At 38.9% G+C, this 20,560-nt stretch overlaps 2 protein-coding genes and 1 long non-coding RNA gene across 8 annotated transcripts in view; all 3 read right to left on the reverse strand.

Annotated features, from left to right (window-relative positions):
• Positions 1-21: 21 nt before the first annotated feature.
• LOC143146089 (uncharacterized) lies at positions 22-742 on the reverse strand. Its single transcript, XR_012991839.1, has 3 exons — positions 394-742; positions 210-343; positions 22-138 (listed from the first exon to the last, which is right to left on the reverse strand). It is a non-coding gene; the product is annotated as an uncharacterized LOC143146089 (long non-coding RNA).
• A 144-nt stretch (positions 743-886) lies between these two features.
• On the reverse strand, positions 887-5,394 carry Trc8 (TRC8 ring finger protein). Of its 2 annotated transcripts, XM_076309140.1 has the most exons (5): positions 4,938-5,394; positions 4,682-4,770; positions 4,194-4,579; positions 3,379-3,743; positions 887-3,244 (listed from the first exon to the last, which is right to left on the reverse strand). In XM_076309140.1, exons 3-5 carry the CDS (start codon positions 4,480-4,482, stop codon positions 1,922-1,924), a joined length of 1,977 nt encoding a protein of 658 aa, XP_076165255.1. In that variant the 5' UTR covers positions 4,483-4,579; positions 4,682-4,770; positions 4,938-5,394; the 3' UTR covers positions 887-1,921. The 2 variants fall into 2 exon arrangements, with proteins under 2 accessions (XP_076165255.1, XP_076165254.1); XM_076309139.1 differs by having other exon boundaries at positions 4,682-5,394.
• Positions 5,395-8,895: 3,501 nt separating this feature from the next.
• Positions 8,896-20,560, reverse strand: part of Tws (protein phosphatase 2 regulatory subunit tws) — a 39,327-nt gene continuing 27,662 nt past the window's right edge. Inside the window, exons 1-10 of one of the 5 annotated variants that reach the window (XM_076309145.1) lie at positions 15,348-15,673; positions 14,989-15,174; positions 14,293-14,358; positions 13,959-14,056; positions 13,298-13,576; positions 12,752-12,929; positions 12,283-12,617; positions 11,996-12,211; positions 11,748-11,915; positions 8,896-11,647 (exon numbers count right to left, since the gene is read on the reverse strand). In XM_076309145.1, the coding sequence (XP_076165260.1) occupies positions 11,763-11,915; positions 11,996-12,211; positions 12,283-12,617; positions 12,752-12,929; positions 13,298-13,576; positions 13,959-14,056; positions 14,293-14,358; positions 14,989-15,010 (1,347 nt within the window). In that variant the 5' untranslated portion in view covers positions 15,011-15,174; positions 15,348-15,673 and the 3' untranslated portion in view covers positions 8,896-11,647; positions 11,748-11,762. Of the gene's footprint in view, positions 11,671-11,747; positions 11,916-11,995; positions 12,212-12,282; positions 12,618-12,751; positions 12,930-13,297; positions 13,577-13,958; positions 14,057-14,292; positions 14,359-14,988; positions 15,674-19,372; positions 19,686-20,560 lie in introns of those variants that run through there. The other 4 variants (XM_076309143.1, XM_076309142.1, XM_076309146.1 and 1 more) reach the window with 4 other exon arrangements.

The following is a 20,560-nucleotide window of genomic DNA, read 5'->3' on the forward strand; positions in this document are numbered from 1 at the left end:
TAAAAAATGAAGCGAACTTACCTATCGCTCGTCGAGTTTTGATCCCTCGAGTTGGAGAACGGTCAACACCCTCGCTCGTCGACGGTGCGCGCTATACTGGGATTGAGCAGCGAACTTTCGGAGATCAACCAGCAGCAACTGCAACGCGAAAGAGAGCTGTGATGGCGAAGGTGGGAGGTAGGGGAAAGTACCTGCCGAGAACTACTCGCCTGTGCGCTGTTATCGAAAATGGGAAGCAAACGAAAATTTTCTATGTTTACATCTTGCTTTCTCCAAGCGGTGGTTATATCTCGAATTGTCAGCATTCTTTTCGAGACCACTGCACCCTACCTAAAATCGAATACTATTAACGTAATTGGATGACCAACGGATTGTACGTAAATGAATGTTTACCTTTGAGCAGCTCGGACCTGAAATTCAGCGAAATGGCGGCGGAATCTCGAGTGACTTCAAAATCGGGCACGTGACCGGTAACTGCGTACAATAATACGTCCCTCACCCAGTTACATCACCCACGTTGGAATTGCTCTAATTACACAAAGGTGCAGTATACATACGTATCGCGCGGCAGTGTGCCAGACGCTTTTCACGTTACGAGGTTCGATCGAGCGCTAGTGTGATCGAAGCACAACACGACGCTTTTGAAAATATGACATTTATTGCATGTACTTTTCTCGTCTTACAAATAAAACTTTTTAACATGGTAATTACCATGATTCCAACGCAATAAATTAGAAGAGAAGACGGGGGGAAAAGAAAACAAAAAAAAATAACTCACATTACTTCCGACTGTCGCAAAAGTCTCGTGTACTCGTGGGAAAAATAAGTCTGTACATGGTAATTCATTCAAGTTGGACATCCAGGGAAAACGGTAAAACCCTCCAGCTCGAAGTAGAAAATCGTACAAGATTTGTTTATTTTTTTGTTTTGTTTTGTTTCTTTTTTATGCGTATAAACGTGGTACGATCGATCGAATTCAATAGTCTACCGGATCCTACGAAGTTCAGAGTCACGTGTCCATTATTTGTCTTGGAGATGTCTGCACGCAACTCGCACCTGGTGTCACGTACTCGTTGTACGCGCGGAAATAATTCTCTCTCTCTCTCGCTCTCTCACTCACACGCACGCACGCACACACACACACAAACAAACAAACAAACACCCCCCCCCCCCCCCGTACATATCGCATATCGTTTCCGCCTCGCTCGACGATCTGTCGTGAAAACTTGTTACCTAAGTAAACGTAAATACAGACTACACCCTCTACGAAATTCGCAGCAACCGTACAGAGACTACCGTGAACCAACGATTACCATGGAACGAAATTACTTCAATTAATTCACGCTCTGAATAGAAACAACACGGTAATTCGGCTTCTACGTAAAGTGGAGATTTATTTCTAATGGAAAGAGCGGACGTGCAAGCTTCTCGGTGCGAATCGATAAACGCTTGCTTAAAAAATGGAAGTGTGATCGCACGATGGAAGCTTGTGTGTATCTCGCGATACGCTCGCAGTAAACCGAAGACTTTTGGTATCCTGAAGAAAAATACAATAAGATAAGTATACAAGCGGTTTTTTGTTTTTTTTTCTCTCTTTTTAACTTCTTTACGTTTTTTTAATTTCTTATCGTTTCGAAGTTTCTTTCGGCGGACTGCGACCGGTGGTTAAAATCTCGGTCGCGATAATTCAAGTACACCGGGTGTACCCGAGTAATTTCAGCGACACTAAGAGAGAAAAGATAAATTTCTTTTTTTTTTCTGACGAAAATTTCCGCTCGATGCCCCTTCAATTTATGTTTTACGATTCGCAATATAGTTACATCTGTGTCCGGATGTATCACAATAAAGATATGCGTTCTTTCACCTGTCCCCGTTCACTAATTGCAACACGTTGTCTTCGTTGTTGCTCGGTGCTCGTTGCTCAATGGAGGGCTCGTTGAGGGGCTCGTTGCCCAACGGCGCCCTCGTTGGTCTCCTCGTTATCGTTTTTGTTATTTTGGACGTTCTCGACTTTGTACAATATATCGTGGCAAAGTGGACAACGGTCCTGCACGTACAACCATTTCCGTAAACAAACACCGTGGAAGTAGTGGTTGCAGCGTGTGATCTTGGCCGTGTGCATTTCCTGGTAGCAAATGGCGCATACGTCGTTCAACGATCTCAGCTGTTCCTCCTTGGCCTCGGGTAAGGAATTGATCTTGTTCACGGCCGTTCGTCGCTTCATGAACACGCTCCATCCGGCCTTCGCCTCGCACCAAATATTCAGGTAAGCGTGGCTACACATCATGATGGCGCGGATCGCCCCGCTGGACTCGAACATCAGTATCCAGAAACCGTTAATAAGAAGGATGATTCCGAAAACAAACTCAATGGTGTTCCCGAACGTGCGTATGATGTAGACGCAGTCGTCCAGCTGTTCCCAGAACACGCTCCGATAAGCGTCGATGAGGAACAGAGTGTAAATTGAGAGCGAGACCAACACCTTCACCACCACCTCGATATTGAATACGGATACGGATAGCAACCAGCTACTTACGGTGAAGTGCGACCACAGGTACACCAACAACAACACCGGCAGGAGCAAGAGAAACGCACAGACCGCTAGCGCGCGTATATGTCGATGAAGGGCCGGATTATGAGAGGCACTCAGAGACATTAATAGAGGGTTCACAATGTTGTGGATAAGGTGCAGCACCGCTGTGCACAGTAGACAGAAGTTACAAGCGAGTCGTGCCAAGCGTTTCTCCCCGTCCAGATCGGTCAACCCGGTTTGCAGGCCCAATACATAGAATAAAATGGCTGACACGGTGCCGATGGCTTTCTCGTCCCCGTCCTCGGTGAGTAACACCCATTGCGAGAAGCAGCCGATGTAATGAAAAATGAACGATATTACGCTGGTCATTCCCAAGAGAGCGGTCAAGGTCTCGCAGCCGTTTATCAACAGGGTCTTCGTCATCGCGAAGTACGTGAACTTCTCATCGCCGTAATTGTTCGCGAGCACCTGGACGACTTGTCCTCCCACGCGTAATATCCAAAACGTGCGCAACACGCACGCAATGTTCAATCGGTTCCACTCGTTCTGGGCGAGCACTGACAGACCGTAGTTGTTTACGAAGTTACGCGTGTGTTGGTAAACCATGTAGAGCATCTTCAGCACGGTGATACCGTTGAACCAAAGAACAAAGTTGCACACAGCCATTGGAATAAGCGCCGCGAATACCGGCGCGTGGTGCAGAACTTGCGCCTGAAAAAGATAATTTATAATGTAATCGAGATTTTCAACGATGCAACGTACGCGATTTTGTGTTAGAAAGGGACAAATGGATCGATACGAGAGCGATTAAGAATGTTTACGATATTGAAATTGGTTCAACTTACCGGTAATGGATATATTCCCAGGATAGATGGTGCCATAAAACTCAATACAAGAAGTTTTTGTAAAATCGGATCTTTTGGGGCGAGATGAGTATAACAAAATATGCCAGCTAATACACATTGCAATATGTAATTTTGAATTATCACGAACCTAGGTCCTTCGGATAGCATGTACTTTGTATTGAAATACAGATAATCGTCGGGTATACTAATCGATTTGTGTGTGCTCACGTACGCTATAATAGCTTTCATTGTACTAACGTTCGACCAATGAGATAGTACTATTACTCCTATGGATATTAAATGTAGGTAGACGATTATAAGATGATTTTTCCTTAACATAAATGTACATAACGCAGCAATACATCCTGGAAAATAAAAACATATTATGTTAAATAAAAACTATATATATAATCATTTAAGAAACAAATACAAATGTACATTGGTTTCGTATACATTGATTATAATTTCATGAATGCTTTGTCGAATACGCGACACGAGGTTTGCCCCCTCTTTACATATACAATGACCCATAGAAATTAACCCTTCTACTTTAAATGCAACACCTTCCTACCGCCGATTGTCTACATTTTTGCAGAATTCTCTATCACAAATATTACTTCTGTATTTTGTTATCAAATTTTACTATTAAACTATTCTAAACTTATAAAGGTCCCTTGCATCAACAATTATAAGTATATATGACTCAATGTTAAGTACAATCTTATAGTTTACAATTAATAGATAATCTATCATTTTAACAAATATATGATAAAATATAGATTAAACACAGATTAATTATGATATAAATATCTTACCTAAACAGCAGCATAAAAATTTCAGTACAATCATAAAGTATATCTTATAGACAAGGTGTCCAAAGGTAAAAGGTTCTATGAGAAACAAATTGGATGTGACTGATATCATTGTATTAATGGTGTTTTCTGGAACCTTTGCAAGTTTAAAACCATGATCTGTGCTCTCTAGCACTACATTCTCGCTGGATAGTCCAAATCCAATTCTAAATAATTCGTCTATGATGAATAAAGGTGGAACTCTAAGTATAACGTTAACAAAGTCAAATTCTTCGTCTGTATAATGATCCATTGTCTTTTGAAGTTTTTTCTTTCGTCTTATAAATATTGAGACAGATTACCCGCAATGCGACCTTATTGCTTTCCAATGCAACTTGACTTATTTCATTCTGTTCAACATGAAAAACAAAAACATTAAAAATGTACACTCGCAATTAACTAATCTCTTTATGTTTAAAGAGCAGATAATGTCAAATCACGTGCAAGCTTACCTTCGGAATTTCAAATGTTCCTGCTTATCGCATTTTCAAATCTTATCTTAAATGTCTGATTTTGACGATTCTTGTTGGTAAAACGTTGTCTGTGTCAAAACGTTCGGATGGTCATTTATTACGCTTTGTGATCACGATTCGCAAGCAGAGAAAGTAACGATAGAATGATTATTGTAACGAGGAATGCAGCGGAATTTCGAAATTTTAATGGATTAACGTATTGAACTTGATCTTGACGAAAGAACGTAAAACGTACGTTTAACGGTAAGAAACGGTCGATTATTCTTCTCCCAATTACAGGCGTCATGAAGCACATCACATTGTTTCATAATATTACGAAAAAAAGTCTGTCATCGTGCGAAATATCGCAACAATAGATAGAACTCGTGAGTTTTCGGTCTTCGAACTTCTGTCACTTGTGTTTTGTTTCTATTTCGCTGGGAATCAATTAGTATTTCTGAATGTTTGTTGTTCAGGCACGATAATATGAAACTGAAAACACGTATACGAAACAGTAATTGGATACGGACTAAAGTTCTTACGATATGCGTAATTTTCTTCGACGTAAAACACAGCTACGTATTCTTTGGAGGTTACGGAGAACATAGACGAAGAATTTAAATGACTAGAATAGGTGGCGCCACGTACTGTTCATACTACGTGTTCGTATGATGGTGATTTAACGTAATCGGAAATAAAGCTGGACAAATTGATTTGAAATCAGTTATTTGCGATATCGATATTTAAAATTACATTAAATATCGATCCATTTTTATTGTTATAACAGTAACGTTTCTAATGAAATCGTTTTGTTAATTTTTTTTGTATCAAATTGCCGATGAAAAAATAATTAAGAAAATTCTTGTTAATATTTAGAATTTGCCTAGTTCAATTTTAGGTGCAAGTTACCGCAAAAATATAGTGATAGATAATAATAAGACTGTATTTGTACATGCACCATTTGTAAGCGAAGTTCAGGAAATTTTTGACGAACAAAATTTAAAAATATTTGAGAGAATTATGAATAATCGAAAAACAGGAAACAAAAAAAACATGCAAATATACAATGCCAATGATAGGAGCAATTGATACAAGCAAAGACTGTACGTACAATTGATGATTGCTAAGGACATTTGGGTTGCACCGATGTAACAAACGAAATTTCGTGGAACCGTAATTACATTAAGGGAGCCTTCTACTCTAGAACACAAAAAAAATGTTTATGAATTTTTTACCTAAACTCTACCGACATTAGTTTTTTCAAAGGTAACATATTTACATACATTTTCTTTTATAAAGATACAATATTAATTTATTAATGAATATGTATTGTCCAGAGTACCTTGGTAAAAAAAACACGCACTCCTGATCTTTTTAATTCTATTGATCCGAAACAAAACAAAAAGTATAGTAACGGCCGGAACCACAAATTCCCATAATTTCAATCCAAGAATCTACGTCGTTAAGTGGCTGTTGGATAGTTCTTGGATGGTGATTTCTAAAAGTAACAAAATCATAAACTTTATGTTACCGATTGATTCAATGATTCAGTAACAACTTTAAAGAACTAATACCGATCAATCTACTATGTACTCCGTATTATATATTACAAAATTAATGACACACAAATGTAATTGCTAATGCTCCAAAAAGGAGCAAACGACTTGAAATAAAATAAAATCGAATAATTCGGAAATGCTTTTTTCTTTTTTAACGACTAGTGTACAAGACCCCCTTTTAAAGATGAAATAAATATTAATACCTTTAGTATACCGTATCACTCGTAAAATACGCTATTTAAGAAAACACTCTGAATGATATCGTGCAACTAGTCACATTAGTTCTAAAATTTAACTTAATCAGTATACTATGCACAAAACGAGCATGCAACAAAAATATGTATATGTATGTACATACATGTTTGCAATTGTAGATTCAATATCGGTAATTTTATTATGCAAATTCATAATTTTATTTGTTAATAGTATCATGTACTCTTTATCGTTCGCTCGTAAAAGTAAAAGATGGTGGACTGTAATAATATTACAATGACAAAGTGAAAGAAGGGAAAAGGGACTGTTGGAGACTGAAATAAAATTTCAATTGATTTTGGAAGTATACGTTCGCTCTCAGTCGGAACTAGCAAAAACACGTTACCATTGACATCGAATTTTTCTCTCAGGCGTGTACGAAATGTACAAGGAAATATTTCTTTCGTACCTGAAAATTATAATTCTAATCGTACGTTAAAAAATCAAGAAAATGCAAAGACTCGTTAAGAGTCGGAGAAAATTATTTTTGTGACCAGCCGTGTCGCACTGTGCATTATAGTCCACATTTGCTATTATTTTAGCGTAATTCTCTTTAGAATTAAAATTCACAATTTTCTTTTATCGTTGTATGTATCCGCCTGATATATTCGATGTTTCAACGTTGAATATTTCACCCGCGAAAGAACATAATAAATTAAACGATTATGTCATTGACCTTCCTGTGTCTTTTTACAGGCATGCAACGACACAGACGTGCAAAGTACAGAATATTCATACTGTCATTCGTTCCGAACTAGCTACCATATGTATATATATGTATAACTTATCTAGATCTCGGCGCAATGTTCATTCATTTCTCCGTTATTAATCGAAACCTTAATGCGCTTACATACGCTATTATAACGCTATATTATAATACAAGTGTCTTTTCATTGATCTCCTTGGAAATTCGCTTCTTTTCTGTTGCGGTTCTCTTCGTTCAAAAACATCGTTCCAACGTCTCACGGCGAATTTTATCGACAATGTATGCGCGTTCACAGCTTTTTATTCGATTCTATTATTATTATTATTATTCATCGTCGATTTTTTTTTTTTAAGTTGCACACAGATCAATAATCTTTCTCGATAATTGTTGACATCTCTTGAGGCACATCATGCAGTATAAAATAAATTCGAAACGGTCTCGAAGTTATTCAAATAGGCTCGGTGCGGTGACAAAGAAACAATTCTTCGAGACCAGTTCGATCGGATGGAATGGTAAAACTTAAAATCGGAGTGAAAATTATTATTACTCGATTTCCGTTGGATTTACGACAATTGTGTTGCTCATTATTCGTTTACGATCTTACATCATTCTTCTCGCTACCTAAACGCTTTTGAATTACATCGGTTCCGTGATCCCTCGCTTTCGTGCGAACAGACGTGCAATTTTGATACACGAAATAAAATGGATTATTTTTCACTGAAAAAATAAGAATAGAGTTGTAAAGTAGAAAGTAAAAACGACAATATCTACTACGCATAAACGCTCTAATGGCACGAGTATTTAGACGTATTGGATACCATGGTCGTTCTTTGTACCTAATTGCGTGCATCAGCGAGAAGAAATGAATCCGTGTTAATAACGACCGACTTGAACGTCTTTCGTGCTCGACGATAATAGTATATTATTATCACTGATGTTACGAAGAAAATCCAAATGTATCGCGGATCTTGCTATCGCTTATTTCTGTTTCGTTTTGTTCCTCACACAAGACAGGTAAAAAGACTCCTTGCGCATTCGCTATAAAAATGCTAAGTATGGACTAATAATACGTATGTGGTACGTTAATAAAAATAGAGCTCCAACATTCGGCTAGTAATACAATGACGTTTATTATCACAACGAGACAGGTCCTGCGTGCCAAAAGTTTTACTCTGCTCAGCGTTCTTCTTTTTTTTTCTCTCTCTCTTTTGTTTATTTTTACGTCAATTCGGATTGTCCGATGCACGAATGCAGCGATGATACGACGTCGTAAGGCATTTTTTTGTCTTCTTAACAGTCAGAATGTTTGCCGGAGGAATTCATCACGCACGGGACATCTCAGTTTTCACCCTTATCCCCTCCCCATCCTCCGTGTCAAGTAAGCGGGTATAAATTGCATTCAAGTGATTTCATACCTATGTTAGTTTCACTGGGATCCATTTCTCGATAATTTCTCGTATTGTAGTCTCCGTATTATTGATCAAACTCGTTAGCAATGAACTTCACGAATGTTCAAGAAGGATCTGACGGTAGCCACGGACTCTTCGTTTCATACTTTGAGTATCCTATAAGTACAACTAACAGGAAAGCGAATCTTCGTTCAAAAATAAGTTGAACATATTTTTTTTTTGGAACTGTTACATTTCGACTTACTTCCGAATGAGGACGCATTCAAGTGAACTATGAGACACTCGATATAACAGCAGCTTCGATCAAATCGCTTCACCGCGCGATGTATCGGTTTTATTCCGGTCACTTAACACAATCGTTTTATTCCGCAGTCAATTACACCATGGACATGATGCTACCTAGCTAACCGAACAGATCAAATGGTCATCACCGTGACTGAACCTGCATAGCAGTTAACAAAACAACCAAGTAACGCAGAGTCCCTATAATAATATTAATAATAATAATAATAATAATAATAATAATAATAATAATAATAATAATAGCGATAATAATATTATTACTTATTGTAAAAATAACTTTACGTTTTGTTCGAGCACAGAGCGAATATCGCGGTTTCGTCGCGTGTAATATCCTTTTGATAACGTATTATGGTTACAGTTTATCGATTATGATTTTGCATTTTTATTTACGTGTCTTTTCACCCTCTTTCTTCGTGAGTACACAATCGCCTAAATGTTGCGTTACAAAGATACTGAGTAATAAGTCTTGGCTTGGTACTCGATTATTACGTTTCGTGCATTGCAGTGAATAAAACGTAGAAGCCGGTTTCTTTCGACCCGTTACTTTTTCCGCACCAATATGGAAATTACGGAATTGGATACTTTAAGCGATGCTCTAACAGAGATTCATATATAGTTCTCGGGTATGTATATATCCTCGCGTGCACAAATTTTGTATGAAATTATAAGAGACGTGAAGGCTGCATCGCAAGAAACGTAATAATATGATATAATAATTTTGTTGGCTCTGAAACCCAACAAATAAAATACCTAATTAATCAATTTTCGATACCTAAAACTTAATGCTTAAATGTTACATCGTTCGAGTAAGAATGTGATCGGTTGGAACTAATCGAAGCGCATAATTTTACATCACGTTTATTTTTGGCGATATAGCAGATCTTTCAGAGAATTTATATGAAATCAAGGACAATTGGCGAGTCCGAGCAAATCTCCTACAATAATCTTTTAATATAGCGGCCATATATTTTTTTTTTTTTTGTTTTTATAAAACTATATGATTGCTTATGTACCGTTAGGAAATCTCGAAAGTCGATTGTTAGCTTGTATCAAGAATCCTTATTTTGTACACGTGAAAATTATTAGTTCTTCTAATTCTCGATCATGTACAATTCAAGTCGCCGATGTAAGGTATTATGTGTCGCCAAGACAACTTTCGCTATTGTTTTCCATTGATAAAAAAATCTCAATTGTATTCACCTAAATTGCAATCGGTAATTCGCGCGTAAGTTTCGATCTTATTATTACGTTCGAATTTCGTCCCTATAGGTTTCGTGAATGTTATAGTTACATTCTGTTAATATACATGTTACACAGCGCATATTTAATTTATATAAACTCTGCAAGCCCAGCTTACCATCGTCAAATGCACTTTTTAAGTTTATTTTTTATCTGTGTACGAAATCGTTGCTTATATGTGTAAGTGTATAAGTGTTAATAAGTTATTAATAAGAAATATTAGAAAATCTGTATTCCGTCTATAGTTACCACAGTTTCCAGATATCTCTTTGCCGAGTAATTTTTGTTAGAAAGCGACAATCGACGAGTGGTGCTTTACACCCATGCTGTTTATTGCTTAATGTATACAATGCATCGATATTGAACATTTCCTTCACGTTTTCTGATAGAATGTGGAATATTTTCGCATTTCGACTCGTATCGGCGAATATTTTTATTTTCATCTGACATGCGATAAAAAGTATATTTGAAGAATTTTATTAAAAAAATAAAAACAGAAGAACGTAGGCCTACTGTTTAAGATTCCACCTCCCCCCCATTTTTTTTTACTAAATAATGACGATGAACAATTAACTTAAAGTGTTCAAAGCTTTGCTTTCACCGTAATGGTAACTGCCGATATACTTTGATGCAATAAACGCTGCTATTAATAAGTGTGAAAATACATTTACCTTAAGAAAGAAGATAGTAGTTTTCGATACGAAAAATTGTTAATTTTGAATTAACTATCTACTGAGAACAGAGGCTTTTATTACATGAAAACTTACGAAGACAATATTGAGCTGAGAATAATATAGCGACAATTATAGATAAATCTCATTGGCACATATGACCATTCCTACTTTTATTTGTGTGCTCCTTAGGCATTCTTTTAATTCTGCAAATAATTTATTAAGTAAATGTATGTACGTTTCACGCATACGTATCGAGAGTAGATAAGTCGTATCTAGCGACTTTTTAATTCCTCGCAGTTGGTACTACTGATATATCTTTTTTATAAACATTATTCCGTATTGAAGAAAGATCGCAGACGTTAAAAGTACTTTAAATTCACGTGACAGCGCAATTTCTATGTTACAAGCGAACTGAAAATATTAATGTTTTATTAAAAACAGTTAATTAATAACCGCCAACACGAGTCTGTTGATTGATTGAACTGTACATTTTTCTATCACTGGGCAATGGTTTCACGTGCAATTTTATTTGAACTAGCGAACTTTAGTAATCTGGCGAACTATGCATATGCCTCTGCTTGCATGCATTTATATACACATAAACGCGCGACAAGGTGTTACGTGCAATTTTGTATGTCTGTGTATACATAGTGTGTATGAATATGCGAGCTGCGTGGACGGCGCTACGTACACCACTTTTCGGTCAGTCAACCATTGACACGTTAATAGTCAACTTTCGTCAACGTAATTCAGACACCCGTTATTCCACTGGGACTCTTCAGTTCAACGTGTTCTGCTCACGTCAATATATACCGTTGAATAATCTAAAGTAAAAGAATATAATTTTCTACCATTTTGGTCAGGGCATACTTATGCAACTATGTACTTTCATTTGAAGCTTGATACATTTTCAAAGAAACATACTTGCATACAGATGTGCTAGAGTTTGTCTTGGAATAGGAAGAGATTGTTCGTAGCAGCAACAGCTACCACATTTTCAGATGGATGCCATGCAGTATGTAGTATCTTCTTATTAAAATCCAGGCAGTCGACGCTAATTTCATCTTTTTTACGTTTACCACTGGTACTGACCTTTTATATAAAGCATTTACGTAAAACACACCGACATACAATTACCTTCTATTAAGTGTATTTCAAATATTTATACCAACCTTACGTGGTTTTAGAAGTGTTTTTGGTTTGGCAATGTCACGCGCTGCTTCCAGGGTAAGATCGCGTTTTGTTGTGCGATCAAATACTCTGAAGAAATTATTATACGAGCCCGTCATAATAGCGGAATCATTACCACTCCAACAACATTCAAATTTGTCAAAGATACAATCATTCTCATACAATGAACATAACTTTGATCTTAGATATTCATGTACCTGTAATAATGTCATCGATAAATATCTTTTGTTAAACGCGATATAGTTAATTCACAGTTCTTGTTACGTACAGGGTAACATTCAATGGGTTTGGTTTCCATTTGCAAATCCCACACTTTCACACTGAGGTAGTCCCTACTGATCATATATCTTCCTGAATGACTAAGTTTTACATCACTTATACTTGAAATTATTTCAGAGAAAAAACTTCTGTTGGTTGGATCTTCCTGTTCTTCAAAGAGTTTACTGTGTTGGTCACAAAGTGCAGCAGATCTCATGTCACAAAGTCTAATTGTTCCTTTGCTACTACTATATACCAAAACGTTACATTCTGCTGGATGAAATTCCGCAGCAGTTATAACTTCTGTTAATTCCTCCATATTAGTTGGCTTAATGTCTACTATATCTATATATCATGGTTAGAAAAATCAAGTAATTTATTACTTAAAAACTCACGTCATTATTTATTAATACTGATCAAGATTCAGAAAAGAGCATAGGAAAATAAAACGAACACCGAAGAATGTAGTAAAAGGATACTAAAACTCTGGTCTGTGATCTCAAGATGCCAAAGATTAATTCTAAGATCATCAGCACTGAGGTATGTCTCCTGATCACTGTTGACGCTTATACTGTTTATATGATAGGTGTGCGCGTTGGCAAATATTCTTCTTGGTGACGCTTCCACCATCAACTCCATTGGTTTTATAGATGGTACCTGAGCAATTAAATAGCTAGGTGTAGAACATACATATTTTAAGTACCTTGTCCCATACAGTGTTTATTGTAACTATAAATAGTGCATATTGTCACAATGCCAAAGTCTCATAATATTATGTGCATATTTGAACTCCTTGACCATATTTCTATTGTAAGCAATTCTGTTAGAAATACAATAGCATAGAAAGCACTATATTTGCGTAGAGCTGTAGAATGATTAATGCAGTTTAAAATGAATTTATTTTAATGAATTCAATATATATTATTCATATTATTCCATATTGTTTTATCATATATCAGACTTTTAAGTATTACAGAAGTTATAATACGTTATAATAACGCAAATAATATATACAAAGCACTCACCCTTAAGGAAGTGATGCAAGCAGGATCACGAATCGAACCATTTTCTTCCTTCGTATTGTACCCTTCTACTCTTTTATCCCGTTCACTAACTTTCCACAACTTAATCGTTTTATCGTTTGTGGAAAGTAAAAAATGCGCAGGATTTTTCCTTTTTAGCCACCTAATTTTATTAATTTTTTCTTCTATCTCTAATGATTTCAGGTAATCGAACTCGGGTTCATGACTCTGGAAGGTGCTATATACATTGTATTCACCCCTCCGTGGTATACTGTTTTTACTCTACATAAATGATAACATTTTCTAGTTATTGCATAATCTTACGAGATATCATTTTCTGTTATCTAAACTTATCAAAATTATTTATAAAACTCTTGATTAAAAATAAATGGAAACTACTCAAAATGATTATTATATCCATTGTGCTCAAAGATTATCTTTAGAAGTTTTCTAAAGATAGAGAAATGTAGCATGCTGTACATATAAACCTGGCAATAATCCAATAGTAAGGTATAAAACAATTTTTATTTAAAGGACAAGTTTCTCTTTCACAAAAGTACAAAGATTAGCACAAAAGATTTTATACTCTGGTCCATGTATAAATGTACATGTTAATTTTTAATTAATTAATTAATAAACAAAAGTAAAATTTATCTTAACTCACAATGGGGTCTCTTTGAAAAATAACAACCCGTCCACCTTTATCTCCTGTTGCAAGAAGATCGCCATCGTGGTTAAATTCAACGCACGAGATTATATCGGCTGGAACATAATGCAAAAGAAATAATTGTATCATATAAAATGTACTATTAATACTCGAGTTTAGTCATTTAATAAATATTTCACCAATAGTTAAATATATCGTCGTACTACACAATACAGTATGATAAGTGTTCAGTCATGGAATAAGATTACTATTCCTTTATTTCATTATAGTAAACACAAACTGATAAGATAAAACTATCATCGAATATAAGAGAATCATAAATCGAACTCACCTTCAGTGACATCGTCTTCCAATGTTCCTTTCACCTGTGAGAAACACCATTGTATGTCACCATTGCCTAAAACATAAATAGAAAAGACACGCTGTTAAATGCAAAGAAATATGTTTCAAATTTTTGTCAATCGGGACAAAAGCAAAGTGTTAGGAGACATTCGAGTAAACAACTGAAAACTCCAATTCCCAATAAAATATAGTCGCATCTTGCACTAGTTTTCGAGCACTTAATGTGTTTATATACAAACGTCATATCGCGAAAAAGATTGAGAACCCATAATGCTCGTCGTTCCAATTACATCATGCGTCTCAAGTATGAAACAGACAGATGCACAGTGGTGAAAAAGGACGCGTAGAAATTTGCTCCAAAACTTACGTGATTTTCTCGCTCGACCGACTCTATGGTAGAATCGAATTAAAAACGAGAAAAGCGGTACGAATCGATAAGGACAACGAGGAGGGAGAAGTATGAAACAGACAAGAAAAATAACGTCGAGCGTGCACCTGCGGAGGCATGATAAAATATAAACGTGGGAAGACGAGAGGCGACAGTGTGAAACTCGTGGACAGAAAAAACGTGTTTTTCGCGAAAAAGCGAACGAAGCAAAGAAAAATAATGCGGACGAACGAAAGAGCAGGGAGGGGAAAGCAAAATGGGAGGAAGAGATGGGAGAAAAGGTAAATGTAAGCCTACTTGAAGTTTCGGCGCAATCCATCGTGCTTCTAGGCCGTCGCCGCCGCCGCCGCCGCTGCCGTCGCCGTGACCGGCGACGGGCGCATCTGGCCCCGCGCACGGCAAGAATCCAGAGAGTGGGTACGGGTGATTATATTTGAGGATGCGGAATTGACGAAGAGAAGAACGTTGCGTGCACCGCGAGCGCTGCGGATATACCCGTGAACCCGTGATATAGTATCTGGGTCAAGGTTCAGGTTGCCGCGGCGCGGCGAGGCGGCCAGCAGGAGCGACGCACCGTTTGCTTCGCACGGCGTGCGATAGAAATACGCGGCGACGAGACGCAGACCAGACACCCGCCGCTTACCACGCTTACTTACCGGCCATCTCGCACATGAGACACTACGCGACCAGAGAGATCCGCACGCGCGAGCTTACTCCCGGTGCGAGGTCCAATATACCGCCTACTCTATCAGAGATACAACACACGCGCGCGGCGCGCCACGCCGGCGACCAGGGACCAGCAAAACCTTCACGATTATTCACGACACTCCCGCGGAACCTTTTACTGTGTCACATATTTGTCCATCTAACTCGCCATTAATCTGAACGCGATTACCGACTTTCAATGGCGGAATTCACGAACGCATAACCGCACAACACTACTATGGCGTGACGTCACACCGCAACCAGGTTTCGCTGCCTCCACGGGAACCGCCATCTTGTATGCGAAAACCGATTACGCGCGAATCGTGACGAACGTTGCCGACAATGGCCGACAATGGCCGACCATTCGGCGACATTTTGAGCCCGCAAAATTTAAATAAAAACTCGAAATTAAAATTGCGAAACACTTTCGATAAATAATTGACTTTTAATGGTAGATATTGTATTCGTAACAATTAGTTTTGTACACTTTGCACATAAAGACGTAAATGTTTCTTATAAGTGTCTATGCAATAACATATATTTGTAATCGCTACTCTATAGTAACAATCTATATGTATTTTAAATCAATTTAGAATAACTTTTATTAGTTTCCTCGATAAGAATAGCTTATTATCGTACCGCTTATTTTGTAACACGGTGTATGCAATATTTATTTCTTATTTCGTTACCAGTCACAGATACACATCGTAGACTGCGTGATTTATTTTTACAATCGATCAGGTTTTAGAATCATTTCAAAGCGACGGTAAATGGTGAGGCAGGCAGTATGCATTTATCATGGGATATGATGAGATTTTTATTTCTCGCTTCGATGCATTGCAAGCGATGCTCTTCGCTGCATTTACAGGACGGTACTGTAATTTATCGATTACCAAGAGATACTCGTGGAAGAGTAATTTGAACGGAAAGCGAAATGATTCGATGATTAACGGGCCGTTTACCGAACACGATCAACTTTATTTGTAACGAACGATTTCTACTTACAGATCAGATTGTTCGTCGATTAGAAAATCAATCGATTAAAAAACGCACGTTGATAGAAAAGTTACCTAGAAGTTCTGTGAGTTTCTCGTGTAGTTCGTCAAGGGAGGAAAACAGAGGCACGTCCCTGGACATGTGTGCAAAATTCTTGGTCGAGCGAAAGTCTGCCATCGACCGGTCCATTTTTAGCGAAGCTAGAACGGCTTCGATATAAAAAGAATTCTTTGTCCTTTTTCGATTCCTAATCGTCAAAAACCGACGAACCTCAAACGAGCGCGGATCACACGTCGTCAAAGTCGCACACTCCGAACGCGTTCAAAAGCAAAAAGTCATTGTTTCGCTTTAGTAGATCTCATCGATACATTCTCGATACAGTCTTGGCGTCCGGCATGCATTGAATATTAATACGACTTTTCCCCGATGCGGATTGATCATCGAACATTCTAAACTCAAAGTTTTCCAACGAAACACGAACCTGATGTTCTGCACGGAAACACGAATACGAACCTAAGTATTTAGGGCTTGCATACATTGACTTTAACAACGTATTGTCACGGGAAAAAGTAACGTTTTTTAAAGGAAACCTTAAAGTCGTCGCCATTGTTTATCGAATCTCCGATTAAAGTGGCGTTCTTTCATCGATCGTCTTTTTTAAATCACTCTTGGAACGATTAAGAAACGATTCAATCATTTCGACTGAAATTTGAAAGAACGAATATTTATTTACTAATTTTATTTCCAATCTACCGTAATTTTCGGGACGATGTACACGATTTACGTGACTCTCGGGTAAAGGGGGAAACCGTTGGGCGTAGTTTCGGCCGGTGAGGCCAGAGTGTGGAATTTAAATTCTAATCACGACGTACGCGACGAAAGAGAAGACGAGAGTCTCTCGTGCACGGTCGAAGCTCCCGGTGTGAGCTGGTCATCCGACCAGTTTTCGGTACGTAAGTTGCGCGAGCGTATCGAGATACGATTTCCTACACGGGCGCACTCTAATTAATTAATTGGCTCTAAACGTGTTCAGCAACGAGGATCGTATTCTCTTTTCCTCGTCGTTGTGTCAACAAACGATCGATTTTCATGTCACTCGCTCGACCGAACAATTAACTCGGGCTTGAATAGATTAAACAAACAAACGGAGACAAACGGTTGTTTTGCACGCCGCGAAGGTTTCAGCGAATAGAACGACGCACGGTATCGTCTCGAACTGGTACGAAAGTGTATGAACTCGCACGATACACGAAACACGCGTTGTCGAACGCGTTAGAGTCACGATGTTAATGAGTTTGCTCTAACAAGCGTGTACACCCGTTGCAACGTTTAGCACACGGCATCGTGTTTGCCATGAGTCGAGCGAGACTATAACACGAAAAACACAAACGAAAAGAGAAACAAGTAGCAATCACGTCGCCCATTTAAGGAGATCCCTCGGTGTAACCCTCGTCCTATTTGAACAAATTTGACTCGGTTTCGCGAGTAAAAAAAGCACAGCGGTCGTTACCGCTCGCTTTTAAATTCACGTACTTCGAAAATTCGATCGTTAAAGTTCCGAATCGGGTTTTTATACATGAGAAAGTACACAAATGGTCGGTTTCGAAAAGCCTTCTACTCACAAACGTAATGATCGCAATCGCTGCCGTTCGAGTTCTTCTCGTCCTTGAGCCTTCCATCTTGAACGACGATCTTACTAAAACCACCGACGCAGGTCTTACGACATCTGACCCTTCGTGAATTCATCCTCGATGATGATCCTCGAGAAACGTTTTCCCCGAACGACACCGAGAATACTCGCGAGAGCATATTATTATTGCCACGTGACATCGGCTCCTCGCGAGTTTATCAACTGACCGCCAAATGTAAACGATTCGTGAACCTTCGGTTTTCGCTATGATCGTGTTCGGGACCGTGTTGGAATCGAATTCAACGCTTATTCGCAAACGTCAGCCGATCCCCATTATTGCGGTATCGTGGAATTTCGTCGCTGACCCCAAGTTAATATACGCGCGAACGAAACAGAGGATCGCTGCAGTCGATGACCAGTGACTGCGTCTTTATTAACGCGATTAAAGATTCTTTAATCTCTCGTTACTTTGGCAACTCATTCTTTATAGACATCGATAGATTTATCAATGTTTAACATATCGACAACAGCGGATTTTTCTTCCTTGCATTTTTAGGAATATCATCGTAAGGAGGTTACCTTCAAATGTAATACAAAATATAAATAGTGTGGGACTTTAATAGATTGTTTACTGTTTCCATCGAAACTTGTGCATCTACCCAATGTATAATTTTCTCCAACTTCGATTCTCCAATTCTATTCAAAAGTTAAAGTTCCATGCACTTGACTGGCTCTTCGTCCACGAGCGTACGATTGCGTCAATAATTTTTCCGTTACACTTGAATTTTTTCTATTCGGCGAACAAGGCTCGCGACGCGCTCGATCCCATCGCTAGTGGGAGACGATCAGCCGCGATCGATACGAGACTCGTATTACGAGTAACTTTCGCCCGAGATACTTGTTACGAAACTTTTACGATACCCCGGCGCAGTCTTTGCACTCCGAAGGCGAGCCCCGTTTCATTTACAATTTATTACACGTAACGGTATGCTTCTATTTGTATTTGCGAAACGACGTTAAATATGCCCCTGTGGAACGACAACCGGTCTCGTCTATGGTGCGCGGTGCAGCGAGTTGAAGGCGCGAAAGAATTTTGCGTAGCGCGACAGTCTCCGACAATCTTTCCACATCTTTAACAAACAACCCTCTTCGGATAGTTTTTCGCTAGAATCCTCCACGTCACACCCTGAGAGGAGTATACAGGGTTCTTTCTTCCTACAGTGTCTGTATCGAGGATAAATTATCAACCTTCGAACATTTCGATGATACAGAGGGATTGATAAAGCGTGCTGAGACAGAATAGGAGGAGGAGCGAGGAATGAACGGAAAAAAAAAAAAAATAGAACTCACCGGCTCTCTTGTTCACAGCGGTATTGATCATGGAACCAAGCTTGGTGAGGCTGGACTGCCTCATGATGTTGGAGGGGCTCTTCATCCGTTTGGACGGTGGTACCGGAAGCGGGGCGGTCTTGGACCTCGCCAGGATGGCGCCGTTCCGGCAGTTTCCGTTTGGACTGGAGCCGGGGGGCCGCTGGGGCGGAGCCCCCCATAGACCCACCACCCCTGCGTGACGCGTGGTGATATTTCGCGGACTTCAACCCCTTTCCACCTGTTAGCCTCGCGATTATTTCCAATCTCAGCCTCTAACTTTGCCCCGGTATTCCTGGAATGACGAAACGGTCACACGCGCGGTCAACTCGCTATCCAGTTTCTAATTTTACGCGTCTCGAATTTTCGTTTACCGAACTGCATCCCCTCCCCCAACCCCCAACCCCCAACCCCCTTCCGCGTTGAATAGCCTTTTTCAAGGCAACGAAAGTATCGCGTGAACGAGAAATCCCGCACGAAGAACGCGGGTCTAATTGCTCGGAGTGCAAGGGGCACACCTCGTCTCGCAGGCCGTGCTTAGAATATTTCTTGCGAATGATAATTATTCGTGTTTCGTGTAGAAGAAAATTATTACAGGAGGTGTGGTCGACTTATTACAAATACCGGTAATTGAGAGCGACGAAAGAAGTAAATAGTACTTCAAGTGAGACAACGCAACCATATGCCAGGGATGATTTCGAATTGATTTTTTTTTACACAAAATCAGGTCGATGTAAGAAAAAAATGCAAATTTTCTTTCTTTAGAAACACGTTCTCCTTACCTGTTATCTTTTTGCCTTCTAGGATTTATCGTGTGCGCAAATAAATAATAGTAACGTGAAAAAATCTGATCGTGTGGGAACGAGCTAAAAACGTCTACCTTGAATCGATTTTTCGAGAGATCAATTTTTTCGGTATCTTGTACACCTTGATTTCACGAATGCAAGTTACGCACAATTGGGACGAAGCTTTGCGAAAGTACTCGATGCGTTTTTATCGAGTTCCAGAACGCGTGTTTCCTCCATAATCCGAACACTTCCACCTGTTGGACCTGTTCAACCATCTCCCGTGCAAATCCTCTTTGCGGCGCCTCGTGGCATCTCGAGAACCCGGAAGAAGGATTCGCGAAGGCCAGTCTCATAGTCTCGTGTCAGCTTTTGATCTCTTTTA

Source organism: Ptiloglossa arizonensis, chromosome 4 (assembly GCF_051014685.1).
Source record: "Ptiloglossa arizonensis isolate GNS036 chromosome 4, iyPtiAriz1_principal, whole genome shotgun sequence".
Classification (NCBI taxonomy): domain Eukaryota; kingdom Metazoa; phylum Arthropoda; class Insecta; order Hymenoptera; family Colletidae; genus Ptiloglossa; species Ptiloglossa arizonensis.

Excerpts from the sequence above, each read along its gene's own strand:
- Trc8 (XM_076309140.1), bottom strand. The coding sequence starts at position 4,482 with ATGGATCATTATACAGACGAAGAATTTGACTTTGTTAACGTTATACTT. Across the intron at positions 3,744-4,193 it reads ATTTTTATGCTGCTGTTTAG|GATGTATTGCTGCGTTATGT; the intron begins GTAAGATATTTA and ends TTTATTTTCCAG. Across the intron at positions 3,245-3,378 it reads TGGGAATATATCCATTACCG|GCGCAAGTTCTGCACCACGC; the intron begins GTAAGTTGAACC and ends TATCTTTTTCAG.